Source organism: Cucurbita pepo, chromosome LG01 (assembly GCF_002806865.2).
Source record: "Cucurbita pepo subsp. pepo cultivar mu-cu-16 chromosome LG01, ASM280686v2, whole genome shotgun sequence".
NCBI classification, from domain to species: Eukaryota; Viridiplantae; Streptophyta; class Magnoliopsida; order Cucurbitales; family Cucurbitaceae; genus Cucurbita; species Cucurbita pepo.
In genome coordinates, this window is record NC_036638.1 from 3,811,644 (window position 1) to 3,828,914 (window position 17,271).

General features: G+C 35.8%; 3 protein-coding genes across 8 annotated transcripts; 2 read left to right on the forward strand and 1 right to left on the reverse strand.

Moving 5' to 3' along the window:
• The first annotated feature begins 2,744 nt into the window (after nt 1-2,744).
• LOC111783260 (probable LRR receptor-like serine/threonine-protein kinase At1g63430) lies at nt 2,745-7,549 on the forward strand. 2 transcript variants are annotated; one of them, XM_023664996.1, is made up of 13 exons: nt 2,745-3,131; nt 3,511-3,649; nt 3,813-4,028; nt 4,128-4,277; nt 4,992-5,102; nt 5,249-5,313; nt 5,712-5,966; nt 6,050-6,214; nt 6,284-6,324; nt 6,404-6,536; nt 6,621-6,775; nt 6,871-7,086; nt 7,203-7,549. In XM_023664996.1, exons 1-13 carry the CDS (start codon nt 3,047-3,049, stop codon nt 7,446-7,448), a joined length of 1,977 nt encoding a protein of 658 aa, XP_023520764.1. In that variant the 5' UTR covers nt 2,745-3,046; the 3' UTR covers nt 7,449-7,549. The 2 variants fall into 2 exon arrangements, with proteins under 2 accessions (XP_023520764.1, XP_023520269.1); XM_023664501.1 differs by having other exon boundaries at nt 6,050-6,160; nt 6,230-6,324.
• Nucleotides 7,550-8,313: 764 nt separating this feature from the next.
• On the reverse strand, nt 8,314-11,006 carry LOC111787582 (glutathione S-transferase T1-like). Its single transcript, XM_023667633.1, has 7 exons — nt 10,789-11,006; nt 10,581-10,654; nt 10,272-10,332; nt 9,759-9,812; nt 9,244-9,323; nt 8,881-9,086; nt 8,314-8,780 (listed from the first exon to the last, which is right to left on the reverse strand). The coding sequence occupies exons 1-7, from the start codon at nt 10,851-10,853 to the stop codon at nt 8,604-8,606; spliced, it is 717 nt and encodes a 238-aa protein (XP_023523401.1). The 5' UTR covers nt 10,854-11,006; the 3' UTR covers nt 8,314-8,603.
• Nucleotides 11,007-12,240: 1,234 nt separating this feature from the next.
• LOC111784895 (probable serine/threonine-protein kinase At5g41260) lies at nt 12,241-17,233 on the forward strand. Of its 5 annotated transcripts, none has more exons than XM_023667415.1 (12): nt 12,241-12,625; nt 13,189-13,377; nt 13,466-13,683; nt 13,972-14,107; nt 14,250-14,383; nt 14,482-14,587; nt 15,276-15,361; nt 15,486-15,674; nt 15,873-16,025; nt 16,235-16,348; nt 16,536-16,778; nt 16,925-17,233. In XM_023667415.1, exons 2-11 carry the CDS (start codon nt 13,296-13,298, stop codon nt 16,776-16,778), a joined length of 1,461 nt encoding a protein of 486 aa, XP_023523183.1. In that variant the 5' UTR covers nt 12,241-12,625; nt 13,189-13,295; the 3' UTR covers nt 16,925-17,233. The 5 variants fall into 5 exon arrangements, 4 of the variants coding, with proteins under 4 accessions (XP_023523183.1, XP_023522346.1, XP_023522929.1 ...); XR_002813724.1 differs by having other exon boundaries at nt 12,242-12,625; nt 16,536-16,837; XM_023666578.1 differs by lacking the exon at nt 16,925-17,233 and having other exon boundaries at nt 12,241-12,671.
• The last annotated feature ends 38 nt before the right edge of the window (nt 17,234-17,271 follow it).

Here is a 17,271-nt window from a genome sequence, read left to right on the forward strand (position 1 = left end):
TTTATAGTCAAATCACCAAACATTTGAAAATGACTTGTTTTTTAATCTAATTTGATGAATCTAGTAGGAATGAGACAGCCTACCTTAAAATCCACCTAAAATATTTCACCCATACACCTTTAATTCTAAAATATAAAGATTAAGGAGAATTTTTTTTTCATTTTTAACCAAAATTTCAATTTATTCTTTTAAGTGTTACAATTTTTTACTTTATGTAAAATCAAATTTAAATTTGTGAAAATTTTGATATTAATGAAATTAATGAGTTTACCTTTTTGTTAAAATTAGTACAATTTAACTAAATTTAGAGACAGAAACTAAGAGTATGAATTAGTTTTTTTTTTTTTAGTCTATTATGGGAGAAAAAAACACATAAATATAAAAATATAAAAAAATTTAAAAAAATTTAATGGGGGGTCCTATAATATGGCCATTAAGGAAAACCCCACATTANAAAAAAAAAAAAAAAAAAAAAAAAAAAAAAAAAAAAAAAAAAAAAAAAAAAAAAAGCAATTTGTTTTAAAAAATGAAGATGGGTTGGTGGGGTAGTTTGTTTAATTCAAATGGCCTTCCACCTCCCTATTTCACATCACATTATTTTCAATATGTCTTTTTATTTATTCCCACAAATTAAAATACATAATTTGACTTTTCTTCCTCTCTGCCCCAATCACACATTAATAATAATTATCCATCAACCTTTATAATATTAACTATTTATTTAATTTATTTCTCTTTCAAATAATTCAAATTCAACCCTCTCATTCTTTTATTTATCAACATTTATTATAGTTTTTTTCTTTTTAATACAACAAATATGTATGTATATGAAAATTGAAAAAAAAAAAAACATAAAAGTCATGCACCTTTCTCTAGAGGGTCTCAGAGATTGAGCTGAATATGTAGTGCATACCGCCCTCTTTCCTTTTTCCTATTTTAGTCTCCCCTATCACAAAAGTCTTAAATCTCGAATGTACACCTCCCAACACTAGTGATCTCTCTTCTTTGCTCTATGCTACTGACTGAATCACCCTAAGTGGAATTAAGAGATCACTCCTCCATCATCGATTCATCGTGGGTGTGGTCACTAGAGAGCTTCCATCGCTAGTCATACCTAGCCCAAGGTTGTTGATGCGTATATCACAGTGAACATTGCCACTCAATTACTAGAGGAGAAGGTACTAACACCGACAGATAATACCAAAAAAACAATTAGATCAATCTATAAGTGGAAAAGAAAAAAAAGAGAAAGTAAGGGAGGGTGAATTCTTTAATTCTTTTTAATTTTTTAATTTATAATAATGGTGGTTGCCTTTTTTTTAGACTGTTGCTTAGAAGCATCATCATTGAGAGGGTTGCTTCATGTTTAGGCAAGCAATCACTCTGTCTTCTCTTATTCCTATAATTTATTAACAAATTATTTTTTTCTTTTAATACGGAAATTTGACAATAAAAACTTTTAACAACGTCCTAGACTACGAATAAATCACGTCATGTTGGATGGTACATTATTCATTATTTTCAAAGATAATAATAAGAGTTTTATTTATTAAATTATTGTCATATTCATGAATTTATTTGCCTTAAATTAAATAATTATTAAATTATTGCCATTTTCTCCCATTTTTTTTTAAAAAATTATATATTATTGGCACTTCTCCTCCCTCACAACTCAATAAAATATATTATTTTAATTTAGTCAAACTTAAATTCAAATAATTAGATGTTAATAAATGATGGAATAATTTTAGCATATTCATTAAAATACCATCACTTCTTTTTTATTAAATTTGTTTTTCATTAATACTTTCATGTTTTCTTTTTTATTTTATGTATAATAAATTTGAAATTGAATTAACCAAATTCATAGAATGATTTATTAGATCAAAATTAAATGATTGAGAATATACTAAATAGAAGATAATTATTTTAAAATATTTATCATACACATTTTTATATTTTCAACCCATAATTAAAAGTTTATTAATTTATTATTAAATAATTCGAATAATAATTGGCACGTAGGATTTATTATTAGACATTTTTTTTTTTAAATATTATAATTCACATTTGATTATCATAAATTTGTTATTTAAAAAAAAAATACTTTCATTTATTTAAAATATATCATGAAATTTATAAAATATTAAAAAAAATGATATAGAAGGTGGGTAGTAAAAAGGATAATGGAAAAAAAGAAAATTCCATAAGAAATAATTAAGGGAAGAAGATTAAACAAATCTCAGTTGTAATTCAATGATTAGCAAAATATAGTTAAAAGAAGATGATGTTTTTGTGTACCATCCAATTCCAAGCCGAACCAACCACATGGATGCAAGAAGAAGAAGAAGAAGAAGAAGAAGAAGAAGAAGAAGAATCTGAACCACCGTGGTTTCGTTTTAAAGATAAAGCAAATAGGAACAGCCGAATCAAGGTGGGCAGCTGCCGAAACCTCCAGATTTGGCTCCCAAAAGTTGCAGGGCAACATTCTCAATCTCATTTCCCACTTTAATCCTATCTATCGCTTTCCTTTCTTCCATTTTCGCAACCCATTTCCTTTTCTTCTCCCTCTTTTACTGTTCCCCCAAACCTCTCTTTCAATCCAAGTTTGAGCGCTTAACTTAAGGGTTCTTCATTTTTCAAAACTTACCCTCTTTTTCTCTAGTTTTTGCGAGTNAGCGCTTAACTTAAGGGTTCTTCATTTTTCAAAACTTACCCTCCTTTTCTCTAGTTTTTGCGAGGAATGAAGTCTTCGCTCTTCTGGGTTTCATCTCACTTGATTAGTGTACTAATTGAGTTTCAGAATCGACCCATTTTCTCGTAATATTGGAGATTAGTAGATTACTGTGTTAGTAGGATCTGGGAGTGGGAGAATGCAGAGCTATTTTACTGATAGGAACTACTACTACATCTCCTATTTACCCGATTTCCTTCTGCTGTTTCCGCCTTCTTCATCATTTTGTTTTGGGTTTCTTTCGTTTCTTTGGGCAATGCGGGTTCATTGAGCTATCTGGGTTTTGTTCTTCTTTGGGAAAACTGAGAGAGAATGGGACATTTTGCTTCTGTTCACATTTTCTGTCTGATCTCTGCAGTTCTGATTGTGACTAGTGATTCGTTTGCATCGAATGAAGGTAGATGATCTTATTCTCTGCTAGATCTTGATCTTTTCAGGGCATATTTTATAAATTTGTTGAGTTGGGCAATTTCAAGAGATAATATGCTTAGTTTTGTCTTAGAATTGACTTCATAAAAAACAGTCGGTTCAGAAATGGTAAGTGGAAATAAACAGCTCTGAGCAAATCCTGTGTTGTGAAGTGATGCGGAGTTCTAGTAGTGGGATCCGGATCTTGGTCAAATCATGCTTCTAATTCTGCTTTTAGATCAAATTTTCCTCTATTTGCTTAGTGATGTTTCTTTATCTGGTTCAAGTTCTATCAATATGCTAAGCAGAGAGAAGGAACTCGTAGACTTATGTTTGGGATGTTCTTGGTTTTCCATTTTTTTCTTCAGCGTCGGCTCTTAAAACCTTCAAAGAACAAATATATGAAGACCCAAAACGAATTTTTGTAAGTTGGAATTTACAAGCTGAAAATCCTTGTAACTGGTCTGGCATTGCCTGTTCTCCGGATGGAGGCCATGTTATAAAGCTGTAAGTACGTTTCTTATGTTTTGTGGCTCTTTTTCTTTTCTTTTGCTCTTGTTCATCTATTATAGCTTAAATCTACCGCACTGCGNCTCTTTTTCTTTTCTTTTGCTCTTGTTCATCTATTATAGCTTACATCTACCGCACTGCCTTGGGTTTGATGTTGTAGTGACATTTCTGGGGCGTTGCTGAAAGGATCTCTAGCACCAAGCTTGGGTCAACTCAGCTTCCTGCAAGAACTGTATCTTCATGGCAACAATCTGTTGGGTACAATACCAAAGGAGCTGGGGTTATTAAAGAAACTTAAGGTTCTTGATTTGGGGACGAATCAACTCTCTGGCCCGATCCCTTCAGAGATTGGGAGTTTAACAGATGTCCTGAAAATGTGAAAGCAAATGACTCTGTTTTTCTTCTGATTTAGCTTTGAATTTGCTTCTTCACGAACTTTTTCTTACTGTTCTTGGTTTCCTCTTTGTCATTGCAGCAACTTGGGATCAAACGGATTGACTGGGAGGATACCCCCTGAGCTGGGAAAATTGAGATACCTCAGAGAACTTAGGTTGGATAGGAACAAACTTCAAGGACCCATTCCTGGTGGCGACAATTCAGCGTATACGTCCAATATGCATAGAATGTAAGTATTTGCATGTCTAGTGGTAAGCAGTTGGGATAGTATGCACCATAAGTTTGTGGTTAATAGCCATAATCGACAGTATTACTAGATGAATGCTCCCCATTTGGCTTATGAGCATAAGTACACTTGAGTTATAAATTGTGAAGTAATTCGAAGTGATTCTAATTCAATGTCCAGAGTTGTGATTAACACCAGAAAGTTTGTGTGAGATCTCACGTCGGTTGGAGAGGAGAACAAACATTCCTTATAAGGGTGTGAAAACCTCTCCCTAGCAAAAGCGTTTTAAAACCGTGAGGCTACGACAATACATAACGGGTGACAATATCTGCTAGTAGTGGGTTTGGGCTGTTACAAAATGGTATTAGAGCCAAACACCAACCCAAGAGGGGTGGATTGTGAGATCCCACATTAGTTGGAGAGGAGAACGAAACATTTCTTATAAGGGTGTGGAAACCTCTCCCCATCAGACGCGTTTTAAAATTGTGAGGTTGACGACGATATATAACGGGTCAAAGCGGACAATGTCTACTAGCGGTGAGTTTGTTTTGTTTATGTTCATTATGTTGAGATCATGATGATGTTGCAAAGGTTCCCTGTTCGTTCTTAAATATTTGTTTCCCTTTCAAAGTTTGAGGGGCTTCTTAAATGACTGAAGAAACCCTGCTTTAGAACTCAATTCAAGGTTTTAGGTACCTTCTTATCATTACGTTTCAGGTATGCTTCAAATCCAACTGGCTTCTGTCACTCAACTGAGCTTAAGTTCGCAGATTTTTCATACAATTTCTTCGTTGGGAAAATACCCAAGTGCTTGGATTATCTTCCAAGGTAACACCGATCTTGTTTTTCTTTCATCTNTGGGAAAATACCCAAGTGCTTGGATTATCTTCCAAGGTAACACATATCTTGTTTTTCTTTCATCTTGGATCATATTCATTCCATTCCTTAACTTCTGCTGATTACATTCGGTGCAGGTCAAGTTTTCGAGGAAATTGCCTTCAATACAATGATCCTAAACAGCGAACTGCAGCTCAGTGTGGTATGATTGACCTTGTTTCTTACTGTCTTTATGTATGCGTATATAGATATGGATGAACAAGCTATAGGCTTCTAGTTGTTTGCTTAAGTATATGTTAACTAAATTTAGTAAACCAATATTTTGAAGAACACACAGATATGCAACTATTTCCGCTCGTGTTGATTGTAAGTTGTTAATCCATTATGTTTTGGTCTCTGAGCTACAAGGGGAAGTGCCCCATAGGGAATAGTTTGTGGCGGGCCCAGGTTTGATATATCAATGCCAAGGTCTTGGATTTGAACACCCAAATATGCAACTATTTCATTTGCTAGACTTTCTATGATTAAATGGCCATCACCAATAGCTATTGACAAATGAATTCTGGTCACTCAAGTTTGTGATTACAATGTCTGTTGCAGGTGGTGTTGCTCCACCTGCTAGATCACACTCAGGAGGCAACTCAAAGCACATACCCGTTCAGCATGATTCCAAGCACCAAAAGACTTCAAAACCTTCTTGGCTTCTAACCCTCAAAATCATCACTGGAGTCACGACAGGTTCTCTATTTATAGTCGCTTTGATCACTTCTCTTCGAAAATGCAACGGAAAATCCTCGATCATCATCCCATGGAAGAAATCCTCAAGTGGGAAGGATCATGTTACTCTTTACATTGGTTCGTTTCGTAACCTTAATTTCTTCACATCGTTGTACTTATCGTATATGATGTTTGCCTAAGCTTTTGTTATTTATTGATAGACACTGAGATGCTGAAAGATGTACCAAGCATCAGCAGGCAAGATCTTGAAGTAGCCTGTGAAGATTTCAGTAATATTATTGGCTCCTCACCAGACAGTTTGGTATACAAAGGCACCATGAAAGGTGGACCTGAGATTGCTGTTATCTCAATATGCATTAAAGAAGATNTGGTATACAAAGGCACCATGAAAGGTGGACCTGAGATTGCTGTAATCTCAATATGCATTAAAGAAGAGAACTGGACCGACTATCTCGAGCTCTATTTTCAGCGAGAGGTAAGTATTCATTTTGGAAGACGTTTGAACCCTGGTGTATAAACAATTAAGTGGTTGTTTTTGTTCAATTCCCCTTCAGGTGGCAGATCTAGCCAGGCTAAATCATGAGAATGTAGGAAAGTTGCTAGGGTATTGTAAAGAAAGCAGTCCATTTACAAGGATGCTGGTTTTTGAGTATGCATCAAATGGAACATTGTATGAACACCTTCATTGTAAGTAGAGTTTCTCTTTTGAACTCCTTTACCCAGCTCATTACTTTCTCTTTGAATACCATTTGATTATTTGTCTGCCTCCAGATGGAGAAGGTTGTTTATCCTGGACACGACGAATGAATATTATTTTAGGCATTGCCCGCGGACTGAAGTATCTTCATAGTGAACTTCAACCACCATTTACTATATCAGAGTTGAATTCTGGTGCTGTTTATCTTACAGATGATTTTTCACCCAAGGTTTGCCATAATACAAACCCCCTGAAATGTGTCTTTTTAAATCCAATCTTACAAAAGAATCTTTTATAACCCTTGAATCTTGGCTTCAACTGCAGCTGGTTGACTTTGAAAGCTGGAAGACCATTCTTTCAAGGTCCGAAAAGAACTCGGGATCCATTGGAAGCCAAGTCAATCAATGTATTCTCCCAAATTCTCTTGAACCACGTCATCTCGACATCGAAAGTAACATCTACGCATTCGGTATTCTTTTACTGGAAGTAGTCAGTGGGAGACCTCCATACTGTAAGGACAAAGAATGCTTGGTGGACTGGGTGAGAAACTCACTTATCTTTGAGCTTTTTGACACAAACTTTGTTGTTACAATAATGTTGAACCATTGATTCTACTGGGCAGAAAAACTAAAAATTAGCCTTTTCTTTCTAATCAGGCCAAGGAATTCCTCGGATCGCCCGACGCAATGTCTTGCTTAGTAGACCCCGAAGTGAAGCATTTTGCTGATGAAGATCTGAGGGCGATATGTGAGGTGGTAAATCTTTGCATTCATCCACAACCTGCGATGCTGGTTTGTATGAAGGACTTGTGCAACATGTTAGAGACCAGAATTGACACCACGGTCTCTGTTGAGTTGAAGGCATCTTCACTTGCTTGGGCTGAACTTGCACTTTCTTCATAGATGAGGTTCAAGCTAACACATAGATGATCAGATATATAAAAATATATATATATACACACAGAAATGTAACACTTTTTCTTTTTCTAGTTTGAGTTTCTTTCTGTTATTGTAAATGCTATNAACCCTTGAATCTTGGCTTCAACTGCAGCTGGTTGACTTTGAAAGCTGGAAGACCATTCTTTCAAGGTCCGAAAAGAACTCGGGATCCATTGGAAACCAAGTCAATCAATGTATTCTCCCAAATTCTCTTGAACCACGTCATCTCGACATCGAAAGTAACATCTACGCATTCGGTATTCTTTTACTGGAAGTAGTCAGTGGGAGACCTCCATACTGTAAGGACAAAGAATGCTTGGTGGACTGGGTGAGAAACTCACTTATCTTTGAGCTTTTTGACACAAACTTTGTTGTTACAATAATGTTGAACCATTGATTCTACTGGGCAGAAAAACTAAAAATTAGCCTTTTCTTTCTAATCAGGCCAAGGAATTCCTCGGATCGCCCGACGCAATGTCTTGCTTAGTAGACCCCGAAGTGAAGCATTTTGCTGATGAAGATCTGAGGGCGATATGTGAGGTGGTAAATCTTTGCATTCATCCACAACCTGCGATGCTGGTTTGTATGAAGGACTTGTGCAACATGTTAGAGACCAGAATTGACACCACGGTCTCTGTTGAGTTGAAGGCATCTTCACTTGCTTGGGCTGAACTTGCACTTTCTTCATAGATGAGGTTCAAGCTAACACATAGATGATCAGATATATAAAAATATATATATATACACACAGAAATGTAACACTTTTTCTTTTTCTAGTTTGAGTTTCTTTCTGTTATTGTAAATGCTATGAGTATCAGAGCAGATGAGGTTCGGGCATAAATGCATCAGATTATTCAGGAAGGAAGCCCCTAATCTTGAAATAGTTATTGAAGCATCAAGGAGGTTTCATGAACATGTTCGTCTATGACTAAAAATACATATTTCTCTTATATATATATATACATAGTTTTGGTTTGAATACATTTTTTTTGTTTGATATCTATATGGTTCTCAAAGTTTACTTCAGCTCTTGAGGTTTGGAAACTAATTCTAAATAGTCCATAGCCTCATTTAACTACAAGTTAACCAACCAAAGCACAATGTGATAGTTAAGTAGCTTCACATCTTTGAAGTAAATTTCTCTACGCCCTGCTTTATAAGGTCTGTCTTGAGCTTGTAGAGAGGCCTATGAACCTCATCAAATTGCGGGTTCGTAGCATTTCTAGTATTCTCAATCCACTCCCTCACTTTCAGGTGCGGACCCAGAATACGATTCCGATCCTTCTCATCCAAAAGCTGCATTTCAACAAGTCCATGACACAATTAGAACTAGTGAAAACTAAATTAGGGGGGAAGACAATAGGTTCAGCCCTAAACGTAATTAGAACCAGTGTACCTGTAGTTGCGTAATTTCACAAACCAAGCTAAGATCAGCTATGGAGGGTTTAAAGCCACCCAGCAAAAACTTCCCATTCCCCTTCAGCCAAACCGACTCGATTTTCGAAAGCGACTTGGATAAAAGCATCTCAGCTTCAGAAGCTACTTGAGGATCTGGAGTACGTCCAAACAAAGGTGCTAGAACAGTATTGAATACAAGAAGAGCTGAAAAAGATACAGGCGAAGGGCAAAATAAGTCATTGCTCGTTTGAAAAGATAAAACAGTACCATACTTCTCTGCTATCTATATGAATAAGAAACAAGTACTAAGAAGTTGGATTGCATTTAGAATTATCAGAAAGAAAGAACATCTTTAACATACCTGAACCACGGCGTAAATTAGAATGATGCCAATCCAGAACTGAATGAATTTTAGCCCTCCTGGAAAGATCAGCTGGATACCTAGTAACATGAACAGATATCTGTTACAAGACCTGAGCATACTAAAATTGCTAAGAATTGAAGATATGCATGAGCAGATTGATGAACTCGGCGATACTGTTTAGAGCCAAGTTGTAAGGTCCAACTAAGTACTAAACTACTTCCTCTTTAAGAAGAAATAATAACTAAGCCAGCAAATCAAATCTGTACTCCCCAAGTATAAGATCAGAAATCAAAACAATAAAGGAGCCATGAAACCAAAAACCAACAGAAGCAATTCTATCAGCCCTTCCGTTTGTTGGACAATAAATTAGGAAAAGAAGAACGTTTAAAAAAAAAGAAAAGATACACTAAAATCACGCATACTAAAGCAGGACAAGTCTCCAACACATATGGAAGTCATTCATATTAATCAAGAAAGCTGCAGAACAATAGGAGAAATGAGAAACCACTTACCAGTGATCTGCCACACCAGGAAACGCACAAGAAAGATAGATAAGAATAGCATGACTGCCAAAACAAAATGAAACAATACACAATATTAAAAACAACATAATAGCTGAATCAAAATTGGGGAAGCAGGCTTGTGGCTGCCTACACAGAAATTGCAAAAAGTGCTGTGATAACCTAGATATTACTGTAAGCGTCAATCGAGGCAATGAAAAGCTCGGTTACGAGAATATAAAGCACATCGTAGCCTCAATTGAACTAGAAAAGTGAAGTGATAAGGAAAACACATCTTAAAAGAAAGTAATAGCTGTGCATTGTTTATGCAAATATCACTAAAATTTTCAAAAATTGCAGAGTTGAGGAGATGAATATCAAAGTAGATATTAAAAGCAGAGGATCCACAAGGGCAAGCATAAATCTAGAAAATAATTTACGCAAACGAGTATGATGCTATTTCCAACCCTCCAACTCGAGGTGGAAACAATATCCAAAAATGTTCCAATATAAATCTTTCGTTACCTCTCGAACAGCTTAAATCTTCCATCAACAATGGCGGGAACCTTTCCCATTGGGTTGATCTCTACAAGAAAAATCCAAAAGTCTATTAGAGACGAAAAATGTAGAACAGAAATAAAATAGAAGAAATAATCCACAGAAAATCATGCTTTCAACTTTCAACTAATCAGCAATATTTTGTCATCACTCTGCACCATAAAATCATCCAATACGATACCAGTATTATTTCCACAGATTTGGCTATTATGTGCACTCGATTTCACAGAGCAGCAATAAATTGGTACTTATAAACTCACGTCTCTGTTCACCCACCTTTGAATTCGGGAGTCAACTGTTGGCGTTTGGACAAAGTTACAGTCACCTCCTCAAAAGCAATCCCGTTAACCCTAAACACCGTTAAACGAAGAAGAAGAAGAATTCTCAAACTCCCCTAAGCTGATGGACATTGTCGCAATTTATTTAAAAAAGAAAAAAAGATGAAAAGGGTTAGCAAAATTCATGGAAGAGAGAAGAGAATTACTTGCAGAAGATCAGCACAGCGCGAGATGGCTGTGAAATTCGATCTACATACACTTTAAGCGCCATTTTCGATTCCTCTCGCAGGCAAGCTCTGTGTGTACGGCTTATCTGTTCGTCGGAGTTTGGATAGCAGGAATTTGGATGATCATATGATCAAGAATTCATGATTAAGAACTCCTGGGCGCGATTAACAGGGGATGGGGATTTATCTTAGCTTAAATTTCATTTTTAATGCTAATTTTTTTATAAAAATAATAATTTAGTTTCGGTTTATAATAATTTAATCCTTCAAATTTAATTTATAACAATTTAATTTTTATATTTTAAATTTTTTAATAATGTAGCCTTTATAGTAATAGATTAATCAAAATTGAATGTTAATTTCTATTAATTTATCATTTAATATTTTAGAATTTTTAATTAGTTTATTGATATATAAATGGGTTGAAATGGATATTTGATAAACAAATGTTAAATGAAAAAAAAACATTTTTTAATAAAATAAGAACAAAAATAACGAAGACATGAAACCTCCATTATTTAAAAGTCAAATATGACAAAAATATTTTTTTATTTTTTATTTTTATAAATTAAAGTCTATAAACACTGTAAAATAAAAATTAAATTAGTTAAAAGTTTATTATATATTAAAATGATTTTGTTACACACAAATTTATACCTATAATTATTAAATCATAGGATTCTTTTAAGGTTTCATCTCCCTATAAATTTAAACTATTTTATGAACGTAGGTTTGTGCCTACTAAAACATATTACAACTTGACTTTATTCAATTACTTTTTAAAGTCAATCGAACAAAACGTAAGAATAATCAATTTTAGAAAAGTCAACTACGAAAGGATAAAAATAAATTTTATTTATGTATAACAATAGTTATATTTTGTAAAAGTTAAAGGTAAATTATTGTAGGGTGAATCTAAAGATCTCCTCAAATTAGTGATCAACTAAATGTTTGAGTGCTAAAAACATTAAAAAAAAAAAAAAAACTATCTTTTAAACTCAAATTTCTTAAACTTGTCTATAAAGTATGTTTTCGACTAACAAATATGGAATTAAACTTTTTTGAAGTTGAAATGTCGGAACCCACCCGAGATTGAAATGTCTAGGAAAGGGTATTATTGAAGAAGAGGTAATGTTGGGGTAGGTGACAAATGACATTAAAATGGTCCTAACCGGAGAGCTCCAAAGCATTGAGGTCTCACTCTCAACTGTGCTGGGCAGCTGCAGGTACCAATTCCAAGTAAAGGTTCCATTTTTATGTACACTGCAAAACATATTAAGTAAATGTTAATCATTGAAAAAGACATGTAGCTGATAGATTAAAAACATTCCCAAAATACTAAAAAAGAGATTAACTTTGAATCAGTTTCCCTTAAAGATGGGTTTTAGAATAAGAGATAGAATAAAATGCCAAATTCGAGGGTGGTCATGTCGGTGAGTACAAGGGAGAATGGTGGACCAAACCCACACAGGGTTACAGGCTTACACCAAGCAATGAAGAAAGCGATTGTCGAAAAAGATTCGGGAAAGAATATCTATAAATTATTTTAATTTTACATTTCGTTTTTTCTATTTTATGCCTCTAATCCGAATCTCAAAGCTGTCAAATTTCGCCCTTGATTGAGAGAGAGAGAGAGAGAGAGAGGGAGAGATAGAGAGAGAGAGATAGATGGGGGAGATCTCGGGCGACCCTTTCTTAGTTTGAATTCTCAGTCTTTTGCATAGCGAAGTAAGCTAAAGAGAGGAGACTTGCAAGTCTTCTGACTTTCTTTCTTTCTTCCCCTTCTCTCTGTTTTTTCGAATGATTCAAGGGTGAGGTGAGGAATTGTTTAGCTTGATTCTCTTTTTGACTGGGCGCTTCTGGTGTGCTCTCTTTTTTACTTTCTATTTATGAACTTTGATTTGTTCAAACTGGCTTATTCGCATGTATTCTTGCTTCTTCTCATGCTATGTAGTCTCTCACTTCATTTTGATGCAAAAAATGAGATAAAAGAGAGGGAAATTGCTTTTTTTGGTTGTTTTTAAGTTAACCCAGATGGGAATTATTACTCATCTTTGCTTTTTTTGGGTTCAAATGCTGGAATGTGTCGAATATAGCTGATCTTGATCCACTTTTTTTTATCATTCTATTCTATTGTTCTTGTTCATTGTTGGTATGAGAATCTTGTTTCTCAGCAAAGCCTATTTCTGTGATCTATTAATTGCATCCTTCTTTCACCAATAATGAGTATATCATTCTAGCACACTTGTAGTTTAAGGATCTCAATTTATGCCTTCTGGCGGATGCATTCACTGGAAATCTCTAGAGATGATTTGAGCTCTATTAAAATGTCTTCACTGTTATCTTAAACTTGGTATTCTTTGTATATTTGTATGATAGTTATCCTTTGGTGGAAGAACAAATTTGGATTGGGATGGGAAGCTGGATGGAAGTTTCGGACCGTGCTTGCTTCTATTGATTAGAGAACTTCGTCGTGTTAGAGTAGGATGGGTAGTGGTTGTTCAAATCTCTCTAGGTGCTGTTTGACTTCAGATCATAACAAGCCTGTTCCTGACCTCCAGGATGTCGGTAAGCGAAATTTACTGCTCGTGTTGGATTCTTATGCACGACCATAGTTCGGAAAGCAATTACTATATTAGAACGTTTGCTGTTGCAGAAAATGAAGGGAGTAGCGACCTCGACGTACCTGCATTTCGTGAATACACAATCGAGCAACTAAGGATTGCTACATCTGGATTTGCTGTTGAGAATATAGTTTCAGAACATGGAGAAAAGGCTCCAAATGTTGTTTATAAAGGGAAGCTTGAGAATCAAAAACGGATTGCTGTAAAGCGGTTCAACAGATCAGCTTGGCCAGATGCTAGGCAATTTCTGGTAAGCTTATATTTAGGAACGTTCGTACCAGCCTGGCCGATGTATATCTTTCATCGAGATTATGTGCAAGAACATGCTATCGACTTTATATGGTTTTCTGTAAGTTGTAAATGGCACAAAGAAATACTAAATTATTGTGGTATAGGTGCCGAAAATGATTTAATCTAATGTTTTAATTCCATACATTTGATATTATGATTTGGTAGTCTTGATATAACATGAATTAGATCGTCAAGTGTATTTGGCCGAAACTCTGTTATATACTTTCGAATTTTCCTTCAATTTCAGGAAGAAGCTAAGAATGTCGGTCAGCTTCGAAATCTTCGGTTGGCAAATTTGCTTGGTTGTTGCTGCGAAGGTGACGAGAGGTTGCTCATTGCAGAATACATGCCAAATGAGACATTGGCAAAACACTTGTTTCATTGTAAGCTACTTTACTATTAATGCTTTGGTCTCTTTCAGTTACCTTCCTATGATCTTCACATTGTGAAGAGCTCTCATAGACTTTCTACATTTTTAAGTGCTGCAAGACATAGAAACTTCCTTAATTCTCGTTTGCTTTCCAGGGGACTCGCAACCTCTGAAGTGGGCCATGCGGTTACGGGTGGCCTTATATATTGCACAAGCTTTGGAGTATTGTACGAGTAAAGGGCGTGCGCTATATCATGATCTCAATGCCTATAGAGTCGTTTTCGATGATGTGAGCATTTTTAAATTGTGGGAACTTTTTTCATGACCTTATTTTTCTGGGGTGATGGACCTGATGGTTTTGTGTATAATGTTGATATCTTCTCTCAGGATGGAAACCCCAGGCTTTCGTGTTTTGGTATGATGAAAAACAGCAGAGATGGAAAAAGCTACAGTACAAATTTGGCATTTTGTCCTCCTGAGTATCTTAAAACAGGTGCACCCTTTGGACATTATTCATTAGCCGAGGTTGTTTTGTTGTCGGTGTACTATTGATAGGTTTATAGAGTTTTGTTTATGAGATCACTTTGAACGTGGGTATTGTGAGATCCCACATCGGTTGAAGAGAGGAACGAAGCATTCTTTATAAGGGTGTGGAAACCTCTNACCCGAGGTTGTTTTGTTGTCGGTGTACTATTGATAGGTTTATAGAGTTTTTTTTTCACTTTGAACGTGGGTATTGTGAGATCCCACATCGGTTGGAGGGAGGAACGAAGCATTCTTTATAAGGGTGTGGAAACCTCTCTCTAGTAACGCGTTTTAAAAATCTTGAGGGGAAGCCCGAAAGGAAAAACCCAGAGAGGACAATATCTGCTAGTAGTGGGCTTGGGCCGTTACAGGCATAGTAATTAGAAGTGTGACTCTGTCAACAAACGACTCCTTTCTTCCGTGGAATTCTATTTTATCGAAAATGTCTCTGTCTAATTATGTTGTCACAAGTTGCATGAGCTTTCTGATTTTTAAGTCATGCTCATTTCATACCAATTTCAAAGATATGCAAGAAAATTTGTCTCTGCTGTCTATTGTCGCCTTTCGTCGGTACTGTTATGCAGTACTTTAATGTTGCTCAAATATCATACCGTTTCGTGTCACATATTGAAAATCATCATCTCATTCGTCTGTAGGAAGAGTTACTCCAGAAAGTGTTATGTACAGCTTTGGCACCCTATTGCTCGACCTCCTTAGTGGCAAACATATCCCACCGAGTCACGTAAGTCTTCTTTCTTTTCTCCTTTTTTTCAATCCACCGAGTCACGTCTAAGAATACACTGCACTCCTGAATCAAACATTGCACCATTGATTGTTCTACTAACGTTCTGTTCGGTAACTTTTAGGCCCTTGACCTCATACGGGACAGGAATCTTCAAATGCTGACAGATTCTTGTCTGGAAGGACAGTTTTCAAACGATGAGGGGACTGAATTAGTGCGATTGGCTTCTCGTTGCTTGCAGTATGAGCCTCGAGAGCGTCCTAATTCAAAATCATTAGTATCTTCCTTAACTCCTCTTCAGCAGGACGCTGAGGTATAGTTTTTTTTTTTTTTTTTTTTTTTTTTTTTTTTTTTTTTTTTTTTTTTTTNTCAGTAGGTAAATTTTATGAATTTTATTTTTCGTGCCACGATTGCAATAGAAACATCGTTGTATGATTCAATTCATCGGTTTTTAACTTGTTGCTAGTTAATAGACGCCCTCCATTGTCGGTTTCGTATCTTTGTTCTGCAGGCTCCCTCTCATGTATTGTTGGGCGTACCACATGATGCTTCAGATTTACCTCTTACTCCCCTTGGTGAAGCTTGCTTAAGAATGGATTTGACTGTCATTCACGAGATTTTGGAAAAGATTAATTACAAGGACGACGAGGGTTCAGCAACTGAGGTTCGTTATTGCATATCGTATTTAAGGACTAATGTTCACTCAAATTGTTATCTTATTGTTTTTAATAAACTTTCCACTTTCGACTGCCTACACGACTCTCTCATGTTACGAAGCTACAAACTTTAATATCTTTACTCGTGGCAATTAGAGGTACTAGTCTGCTGAGTCTTAGGTTCTTGCTGCTAATTTTGATGGATTCTGTCATGCAGCTTTCTTTCCAGATGTGGACCAACCAGATGCAGGAAACATTGAGCTCAAAGAAAAATGGAGATCTTGCTTTTCGGCATAAGGATTTTAGAACTGCAATCGACTGCTATACGCAGGTTCGACATATTTTGTTTCTGTTTAAAACTTCTCGCTTAACATCACCGCTTTAAAACTTTACTGTGTGTGGCTTGATTTTCGTTGGGGTGCTCGAAAAATGAAGAACAAAGGAGAACAAAGAGTTGTAGGAAATTCCGATTTGGAAGCCATAGCACATCTAGATAACATCTGTTTGGTGTATTGCAGTTCATTGATGCTGGAGCTGTGCTTTCCCCAACAATGTTTGCACGTCGTAGTTTGTCTTATCTCGCATGTGAGATGCCACAAGAAGCTCTAAACGATGCAATGCAAGCTCAAGTGATATCACCTGTCTGGCATATTGCATCTTATATGCAAGCTGCCGCACTTTTTGCACTAGGTAGCGACAATGAAGCCCAAGCAGCCCTCAAAGAAGGATTTGCACTTGAGACCAAAACAACTGCCAAATAAGTAAATGATGACCTACTTATGTCTAAATTATTAGTATTGCAGAAGTTGAACTCACACAGGCATGTCATAATTGATCAAACTTATCCATTTGTCCTCAAACCCATCCATAATGCTACGCTGCAACTTTACAAGGTCTTTTCTTGCAGCCCTTGCTGGTGGATTCACTTTATTGATGTGGTCGTGGCTTGAAATGACTGGCTCGTGGTTTCATCAGTTTTCCTGATACATTGGCAAAAAAACAAACTAGACTTGTTCTGCAAAGTAGTCAACTGTTTAAATTATATGGGAAGGGGAGGATTGGTAGTATGCTTGTAATTTCTGTATAGTACTATTAGCTTTTGTCATATTTCTGTTAGGCTATTGTGTTATGTTTGTTTCTGCTGATAAATGGGCAAATATCTTTTGTTAACACTATACATTCAATCATTCAATGCTCTTCTAAATGTTGTTTATATTCAAATTCGTCCTGCTAAACTCTTGGTAACATAGAGAT